The 9,641-nt window shown below is 39.2% G+C and overlaps 1 protein-coding gene across 3 annotated transcripts; it reads left to right on the plus strand.

Moving 5' to 3' along the window:
• The first annotated feature begins 3,266 nt into the window (after positions 1 to 3,266).
• irx6a (iroquois homeobox 6a) lies at positions 3,267 to 8,684 on the plus strand. Of its 3 annotated transcripts, none has more exons than XM_086264455.1 (7): positions 3,267 to 3,898; positions 5,042 to 5,267; positions 6,020 to 6,129; positions 6,363 to 6,655; positions 6,789 to 7,466; positions 7,699 to 7,810; positions 8,130 to 8,684. In XM_086264455.1, the coding sequence occupies exons 1-6, from the start codon at positions 3,885 to 3,887 to the stop codon at positions 7,803 to 7,805; spliced, it is 1,428 nt and encodes a 475-aa protein (XP_086120581.1). In that variant the 5' UTR covers positions 3,267 to 3,884; the 3' UTR covers positions 7,806 to 7,810; positions 8,130 to 8,684. The 3 variants fall into 3 exon arrangements, with proteins under 3 accessions (XP_086120581.1, XP_086120519.1, XP_086120640.1); XM_086264393.1 differs by having other exon boundaries at positions 3,268 to 3,898; positions 4,992 to 5,267; XM_086264514.1 differs by lacking the exon at positions 5,042 to 5,267 and having other exon boundaries at positions 3,268 to 3,898.
• The last annotated feature ends 957 nt before the right edge of the window (positions 8,685 to 9,641 follow it).

The raw sequence follows: 9,641 nt of genomic DNA on the forward strand, positions 1-9,641 counted from the left end.
TCTACCTCCACCACTACAGCCCCCAACCCCTCCTCCATCCTTCTCCTCCTCATCTGATGAAAAACCAGAAAGGCTTTGTGTGGTTCATTAAGTCAGCATAGGAAATGTATTAAGTAGGAGAAGAGGGCTGGGAGCTATTGAGTGTTGACTTAACCTTTAGAGTTTTTTTTTTTCCCAGTCGGTGATGCTTCTAATGGAGAATGCGTGTATTACTCAGTCTCATTAGTAACCACTTGGATCTGTCAGAACAAGATATAATGGAGCTTTGGGCTTGCTTATTGTTAAATAACGTGAGTGAATGAGCGTGAATGCCTTTGTCTGCTAGTAGTTAAATGTCCTGTTATATGACCAGTCAGGTCAAATGGTATGTCTACAAATTGCAACTGCCAGACTGTTTCAAGAAGTGACTTTGTTTTCCATTGTTGTTGTTGTTTTGTTTTGTTGACAAAAACATCTATACCTGCATGATGCATAAACCCGGTAAGCATTTTATTTGTTCTGTACTATATTGGGAGTATTGGTTCTGTTGTTTCTTGACCCTCACGACTGTACTCCAGAATAGATTATGTTAATTTTAACACCATCATTCTGGGTCTGAATTAAACCCAGTGCTTGTGGACAAGGACAGGGGACTGAACATATAGACAGCTTACAAAGAAGCCGAAGAAAAACGGGTTTTTGATGTAAGAAGTTGCTTTTGTATCCCTACTATAGGTTTAACACTTCACCTTAAAATATATTTATGGAAAAAAGAATGAAATCTAAGAAATGACAGATGATAAAGGATAGAAACACTGTTACTATAACAGCATTTTAACTGCTAAAAAACTCTTGTTACCATGCGATTGCTAGGTAATCCAGACAGAAGAGTATAAAGAAATGGCCCAACATTTGGTTGTCACACAATTTAGAAGGAAGGGCACTGTGGCCAGTCTGCCATTGCAATTAGCATTCATTTCGGCTTTATTCAATGAGATCTACACTGACTACTAGGCATGCATTATGCATGAGACTGTCCATATGCACTAAGGCCATCATGCATGCCCTTGTAGAAACGCAATGACCACTGGCATGCAATTACATTTAACTTGTGCACGTTCTCTTATGTGCTCATTCTTCTCATTCTGGTTGTACAGGCTAAAATTGTGCATTCTCCTTATATACATTGTGATATTCGTCAGTAGTGAGGTAAAAATTATACATTTTACAAATTGATAACATCTGTTAGTCAAATCCTTATAAGTGTCCAGTTAAAACTATCTACAAATAAAACCTGGTATTCAGGAGGGTTTTTTTTCCAGACAAACATAAGGCTTAAGTATTCTTTTAGATATGTAGTTTTCTGATCATGATAAAAGTATATATATAAATATGGTTAGAGTAAGGAATATAAACAAGAATCTGCAAGTACGATTGCACTGACTTGTGCTCTACTACAGAGTAACTTGTATCCTTTTTTAATTGCTTCCTCTATCCCTGATGATGACTGATTAAAAATAAATACATAAAAATGATGGCGGTGGAGTAGCAACAACTTTTTGGCTGCCTGTAGAAGTTGGGAAAACCTAACCTAATCTAACCTTCTAACATTTAATAAAACATTTCAAAACATCTAAAAATTGTACTGCCAAAAAGCTGAAAATATGGCTGTTTTACATATCTCTGTAAAAGCAGGCTGTCTGGATCTATAAGCATTGCTCACTCATCTGATTCATACCTCACTGTTTCATCAAAAATAATAAAACACTGTCATAATGGCCATTTCCTTTTTCTTCTTCCTCTGCAGTTTATCTTCTTTGTGTTTATGTCAAGAACGTAATGGAAATGGTGTTATGATATTGTGAAGTTCGTATATGTATTTGTTTTTTTAAATTGCTCGTTCAGTTCCCTTTTCTGTGAATTTTGACTCAAGAGAAAGAAATGAACACAAGTGACCCTGTGAGATGATGCTGAATTTGATGTAAATAATGATAAAATAAAATTTTGCAAAATATGATTTTAACAGGGGAAATAATAGCGGACTATGGTTTGTTATCCAATAAGTTTTTGCTGTAGCTTAGTGGCCTTTCAGAAGAAACGGGCACTTGTGTGGACAAAAGGCATCGTTTCTAAGACTTACTGTTGCCCGTGGGTGTTTAAAACGGCATTTCTCAAAGCCTGGACCGTGACAACTCCGACCATTTTATCTCTATGAAGAATCTCTAACAGGAGATCTTAATTTCCAGCACGTGGCTCTTTAGCGCCCCTTGGAGAGAAAGCCCGTAATCGCAGATGCGTCTCCTGGGGAGTCAAAGCCATTCATCAGCCAGGGAAATTAAAGGCACTGGACAATTTGGCTCAAGGTATCAGTCGTGACAGCGGGAAACTTACACTTCTCTAGACAAGCAGAAATGGGCAGATCATATGACTCAGTTAGACCGATCACCTCTGTCACTGCCAACGCAAAAGTGGCGAGTGTAGAAGAGAAATAAACAGATCTCTTACCTACCGGTAACATCTCAACACACGAAAAGAGGGTAAAGCTTGTTTATGTTTATGGGAGAGAGTGAGACAACTGGTAATGGCTGAGCTCCTAATCTAATAAGGCTTAAAATTATTTCTAGTTTCATTCACTGTGAGGCAGCATCATTCCTTACCCATCTTTCAAGTGAGCATCATTCAATTAAAATGCAATTCTCGTCGCCCCCATGCACGGATATTTAATTAGACTGGGGAGCACGGCTTCCAATGTCTTTTTTTCTAGCATAGCTCTTCGGATTTCACCTCTAAGGCATATTTTCACTCTGTTACTCGTTGGTTAAACAAGGGCATGTATCCATTTGTTAATTGATACAATTACGCATTACGCGTAATGGTCACGTAGGTCTCCAGGCGCGCATCAATCACTGGTCTATTGACCTGCCAAAAACCCCTCTAACCGTTCCTACTGGGACTGCCCCTCTCTCTAATAGAGAAAGATAGAAACATCATCGTCATTAACTCTGGGATGGACCTCTGGCCAAAGAGCCAGAAGCGAACAAAGGTCGAGATTAAAAAAAAAAAAGTATTAGAGGTCCAGCCATCTATAGCTGTGATACACTGTAAATAATACAAAGCGTTTTAGGTATCAGTTTTATCTAAGCAGACAATAGTGCAGACTTTTCTAGTTTAGGCAACATGTGTTATTTCTATTTGTCTAGATAAAGTAAAAAAGTAATGAAATATCTCACAAGACACCCTAAACATCGCCGGTGTTTCTCTCTCTCTCTTTTCTAGTTTATTTAACTTCACAAAGGGTTTCCATATTGCATTGTTACAATTCAATAATAATGAACAGTGGTGCAATTTTCCGAGACTTTACCTCAGAAAATCGGTAAAGAATTCTATTACAAAAGCGAAACAAGGCTGTGTACAGTGCACCTTAAGAAAACCCTGTGTTGGACGTGATTGGCAAAGACATTATTCTATCCTTGGTACCCTGCCGTTCCGGGATTACAGTGACGTCACGCTGATACCCTTGCATGGATGAATGCTAAAGAACTATAGAGCCACAAATAATAGCACAAGCAGAGTCCATATCTTGGAAGACTTACGTTATCCTTTAAGCCTCCTTCAGCTAACACAACAACAATTTTTTTTTGCACTTAATGACGCTTAATTTCATTTCTTATTGGGTCCTTGGGGGGATTATTCATTCATATAAAACAATCTGCAGCTGGTGTCAGCCTAAAGTCTCCCTCCTATGAGTGAAGTCATCTATTATTGAGCGAAAGGCCGTGCGTGGAAATGTGTGTAAGACGGTGGATTTGAAGTAGAATTGGTTGCAATCGATCAAGGGTGAAGAATATTCCTGATGGTAACAAAAGAAGCAGCTATGTCTTTCTCGCAATTTGGATATCCCTACAATGCAACTTCACAGGTAAGACACTTTGCTTTTCATTTACCCTAAATATAGTGTATACAGAAACAAGACTAAATTCATATTTTTCCTTTATTTCACCAATAAGAAGGCGTTTAGTTTTTTGAGAAACATAAACGAAAGAGTGACTGCTTTGACAGTATTGACAGCTATTTTCGCGTGGAGCTTTTGTTGTTGAACCAAATATCGATACACACACACCCGTGTCCAATTACACTGAATTATGAATGAACTCACGTGTTTTTCTGATGACAATAGAGATGAATGTCACCTATCGCACACTATGAGGTGTAATTGGGCTGTTAAGCATGCTGTACACATAAGCAAACTTTCTGATGGAGTTGTTTTGACATGTAAGATTGGAGTATTTTCAAAGGCTTAAATCTTTATTAAACCGCTTTATTTACCTTTTTAATAAATTCTTATTGCTCCAAATGACAAGTTCGAAGAAGTTCAGGTCGATGAGGGGACAGAAGTTACTCCTGAAAAAGTTAACAGACAACTTCTCCGAGGACAACATTTTGACTTTTGGCAGAACGTAAACGTCAGATCGTTGCATTAACACTGATATTGGGACTTTGCTGCAACTGCATTTTGTTTATTTATACGGAAACATTTTTTTTTTTTAAATTCGGTGATAAAATGAAGCAGGTCACTTTTTCTTGTTCATCTTCATATCCGAAAACAACTATTTATGTCTTTTACATTCGCACGCAGTTTAAAGTAGTGAATTAAAACTGTTATTAAATTGTGGGGAGAAAAAAAGAAGACAATGACATTTTATATCTTATCGTTTTATTTTTCCCTGCGACCTACTTTCTATCATTTCACGGATTCTCTGAAAAGTGACTTACCTTGAATTAAGGCAGGTCACAAGTAAAGGCAACGACACCTGAATCGTGATCATTCAAGAGCAGCAAACGAAATCAGCTCGCAATTACCGGTTGCTTTAACATTTTAAGATACTAAAGCAACTAGACTAAGGCTAAGATTTTTGCAGAGCATAGCCCAGTCACTTCAGAGTTGCCACAGACATCCACATGAGAGATGAAACAGCCAGTGACCATGTCTATCCACAATTCTCTTCATGCAGTTTTTCGTGTCGGCAAACCCCAGTACGACTTGCTGCGATTCGATTTCCAGGTCGGTCTCTGACGGGACAGGCAGCTCCCAGACTGCCGCTGCCGCCGCCGCTGCCTCCTTTTGCTGCCCGTCCTACGAGAACCGGCTCTTGGCAAGCAGCCGGACGGAGCTGAACGCAGCGCTGGGGATGTACAGCTCTCCCTACGCCGCAGCGGCCGCAGCCAGCCAGAACTACGCCAACTACTTCCCCTACAGCACCGACCCATCCGCTATCTACTCCACTCTGGTGGGCTCATTTGATGCGCAAAAGGGGGAGGGGGGGTCTCAGGCTGATCGATCAGCTAGGTTTATCAATTTATCTCACACTGCAAACATATCCGTCTCGATAAGTCTTTTAATCCAACGGCAGCTCTTGTCGCACTTCCCCTTCAAAGCAGCAAAAGAACGAGGAAAAAGAGACAGGTGAACGAGTCAAAGAGTCAAAAACGATTGATTTGAACAAAATTTACTGTTAATTTAAAGTTAAACCCCCTTTTTGTGTTTTGTTTTAAAATATTGCCACTCGTTTCTGTAATTTTGGGGGTGGCGGGCATCAGATTCTTCAACTAGTAGAGCAAATTGTTTACTTTAAAAAAAGTAGAAGTTTGAGTTGTTGCAGTGCAGCTGAAACTTTTCTTTCTATTTCCGTCTATATTTAAAAAAAATAATTAAAGTTGACTGTCTATTTAAGTATTTTGCATTATGTCTAAAACAATATTGAACTAATATTATTAAAAAATGTTAACAACACTTGTTTTTGGACATCACATCATACTTCAAACACAATGAAAATACATATGTGACAAATCGATGTCATGTATGGGAAATCTTTTCTGCCTCTAATAACTCATAGTTTGAATCATTTGCTTGTTATTTATTAGCATGGAACTAAGATACTTTATACATGAAATAACTTTCAGATATCTTCAGAATGCTAACATATTTAATCTAAACTTTCAGAATGTTTATAATGTATAACAACCGCCTTCTCTTTTACAGAATCCACAGTATGACATTAAGGACAGCACAGGCACTTTACACTCTGGCATTACTCAAACTGCTGCGTACTATCCTTATGATCACTCACTGGGACAGTATCAATATGACAGGTAAGTTTTACATCATTAAAAACAACCATTCAATGGTGACACATTTAGATCTGAGGTCTGAGTCTAACTCTATAGTGGAACCTGGATCTGGTGAAACTGTATACATTTCAAACAACAGAGAGTAACAATAGAGGATACCTGAATTAGTAGTCTACTATATAATTTACCCTCTGCACTAATGGTGACTCTTTCCCTGGCTAAATGCGTGTGTGTGTATGTGTGTGTATTTCCAGGTACGGGACAGTAGATTTTAATGGCACAGCCAGAAGAAAGAACGCTACACGTGAAACCACCAGCACTCTGAAAACATGGTTGTATGAGCACCGCAAAAACCCCTACCCCACCAAGGGAGAGAAGATCATGTTGGCCATCATCACCAAAATGACACTCACTCAAGTATCCACCTGGTTCGCCAATGCCAGGAGAAGGCTTAAAAAGGAAAACAAGATGACCTGGTCACCAAAGAATAAGGCGAATGATGACAGGAAGGATGACCTTAAGAGTGAGCAAGACGGTGTTACCAAAGGTAATGATTTGCATTTTTTTTCTTGTTGGTAAAAAATGGTTTTCAAAGTTTAAAAATTATTTAATTGAATGTATTTATTATTTTTCCATGACAAACAGCATATTAAGAATATAAAACCTGTTCTTTCATGTAGATTCTAATGATTGCAAGGATGAAAAGGATTTACATCTGAGTGATCTGGAGGATATGGATGACGATGACTGTGACAAGCTGGACAGTGACTGTGAAAAGGTGGCATCGGATGAGCACGACCTCCAGAGGACCATGGCAGGATCTGGAGCACCTCAAAAAAGAGACTGCAGCTCCGAACTACACCTGAGTTTAACTAACAGCTTTCACTCTTTCCCTTGTGCCATCAAGAATGTCACCACCCTTCCTCCTCTCCCGGCTGACTTCCTGGATCCTGTAGTGTCCAAAGCACCCTCCTCAACCAGCCCAGCCGCAGGAACTGTGTCCTTGTCGCACTATGAAGCTTCAGATAAGCCACGGATTTGGTCTCTGGCTCGGACGGCAGCTTCGGGGGTCATTCTGAGCCCTCAGCAGCATGGCTCTGAACTGAGGACAGGAAACTCAACCGGAGACTGCCAGCTACAGAGCACCAGACTTATCGGGGCTCCCACTGGACAATGTGCAGGCATTAGAGGCCTTCATGAATCTAGCAGTGTCACCAATGTTGAGAGCCCCTTTTCAGAGGGCTCGTCCTTGCACTCAAAGGTCTATGGCACTAGCAGCTATGGTCCCAAGAGCCTCCAACTTCACTGTTCATCCTATGCTGCACTCCCAGACACATGTCAGTACTCCACCATTGAAGGTATGTCTATCTTTTACCTGCTGAGTTTCACATAACAGATAACATTGATGTTTGTCTTTTCATAATGAGCCACAAGCATACTGTTTTGAACACATTAATGTACACAAATAAAGCAAAACTTTCCATTTTTGTGTTCACAAACACAATTTATGAGTTACAAAGTGGTGAGGGACTTTCTGCCAACTTGTGCTTGAGGTAAGCTTCTTAGATGTGTTTTCACTTGGGTGTGCAGGATTCTCCAGTGGCAAAGCCGAGACACAGTCATCTGACCTCAGTGAAACCTGTGGGACCGTGCAGGGTGACAAGGTCACTGCTTTCAGACCAGTGATGAAGAGGTGAAGCAGGTGAGAGTCTGCACTGAAGTGGAAAAAAATCAGTGAAGTCATGACACACACATACAGCTTTTCACACAGAAAGAGAAGAGGCAAGTAAAAACATCAAACACTCACAAGAATGCAGTTACTCTTTCTCTTTTTGTTTATATGTTGCTTATTTTTATTTTATTTTTTCTATCAGATTAGTGTCAAATATCATTCATAAACTTGGTCAAAAGTATGTCAGTTCTTCTTATGCTCAACTTCTCTTTGGAAATGTTTCATACCATAAAGTTTTTTTCCTTCTATTTTGTGCGTTTATTTCAATCCCTGCTGTTCTTCCTCCTAGATCGCTGGAAATATACCACAGTAACTATTGGGACATTTATTATGCACTAAATGACACACCGGCCAACTAGCGGCCTCAGAATGACACATGGGAACTACCTGGCGCTGCTGCAGTGTGAGCTGTCAAACTGTGGACGTGGCTATCATTTTGCACAACATTGTTTTTATGGTGTTAAAGACTTTATGCAAAAAATCTAGATGCAAATGTGTGAGACTGGCCGAATAAAAAAACGGCCGAATTTGTGTATGGCAATCGTGTAGTGTAGCAAACTTATTTATTTCTTTACGTATTTATTATTTTGTTATGTCGTCTGTTGGCTAATTATTTACCGTGTTTATTGATTGACTTTGTATCTCTTTTGAATATTTTGTTACAATTGTCTGTGGCTTCGTGTCATTTTGCCAGATGTAAAAAGAGAAAAGCTTGTCGGACTCAAAGCTGGCTATGAACGACTGGATCCGCTGTGGACTTGGAAATATGTTTTGTCCCTGTGTTAAAATGTGAGCTTCTCCTGTGTTTGCCATTCATGACATCTTTTCTAACAATACATTTTTTCCCAAGAGCTTTCGTTTTCTGTGCCGTGATTATTTATACAGCTTAACATCCAATCAGGCAATTAAAAAACATTTGCGTGTGCGGGTTTGATCAAAGTTTATCATCTTGACTCGATGTATAAAGCCGCTGCGCTGATGGAAGGTCATAATTCAGAGGAGGACGTGAGTGAAATCCACAAGTTGTGGAAGAAAGGGGACATCATCTCTCTGTTGTCAGCATCTAATCAGAAGTGGCATCAAACACTTTGTTACTGTTCAGGCTAAGCAACGAGGGAGGAACATAGAATGAATGCTGCTTTGTCCCTTGTGAAGCGAGCCTCTGCACTAACTTACCATTGTGTTAATTAAAAGGTCATTTGTAGGATCAAACCCGGCAGAGAAATTCACATGGTCCCTCAAAGTCCCTTTGATTTGGATGTTTTGCCTATAGACCGTCTCGTTATGGCTTAACTCTTCTGCCTCTTGTACAGACAGCGGTATTAAGATGATCACTGTAGTGTATGATCCGTGTTGACGGTCCGAAAAAAGTTTTTTTTTGTTTTTGTTTTTTTTAATCTATTTGATTTGTATTTGATTTCAAACTTTTAAAATCAAATACTTCTGTAGTAAAAGACGTAAGGTGCTGTGCGTATTTATTTTGCGCGTTACTCTTCCGAACAATGTTAAGAAATATTCAGCGTTACAATTCGAAAACGTGTTTTTTCTATGGAGACCACTCTAGAATAGTCTGAGATTAAGGAGAAAACGCATTTTAAATGATTCATATAGTTGTTTCAAATTTGCGAAAAGCGTTTATCTGTAATATTACGTTGCAATTTCCTTCAGCGAAGTGAAAGAAGTTTTATTTTGTTTTGTTTCTGAGTTAATCTCCTGTCTTAATTCCTGAAAATCGTTATTACATGAGCAGGAAGAGATTTAGATATGACTGAATTTAATTCTATACCACCAGCGAAATAAT

Source organism: Aulonocara sp. 'chitande type north' Nkhata Bay, linkage group LG1 (assembly GCF_057382095.1).
Source record: "Aulonocara sp. 'chitande type north' Nkhata Bay isolate Kocher_YH1m ecotype deep benthic linkage group LG1, A_spYH_male_GT1.1, whole genome shotgun sequence".
NCBI classification, from domain to species: Eukaryota; Metazoa; Chordata; class Actinopteri; order Cichliformes; family Cichlidae; genus Aulonocara; species Aulonocara sp. 'chitande type north' Nkhata Bay.

Coding starts and splice junctions, on each gene's coding strand:
- irx6a (XM_086264393.1), top strand. CDS start 3,833: ATGGTAACAAAAGAAGCAGCTATGTCTTTCTCGCAATTTGGATATCCC. Junction 3,899..4,991: donor CCTACAATGCAACTTCACAG/GTAAGACACTTT, acceptor CTCTTCATGCAG/TTTTTCGTGTCGGCAAACCC. Junction 6,656..6,788: donor GCAAGACGGTGTTACCAAAG/GTAATGATTTGC, acceptor TCTTTCATGTAG/ATTCTAATGATTGCAAGGAT.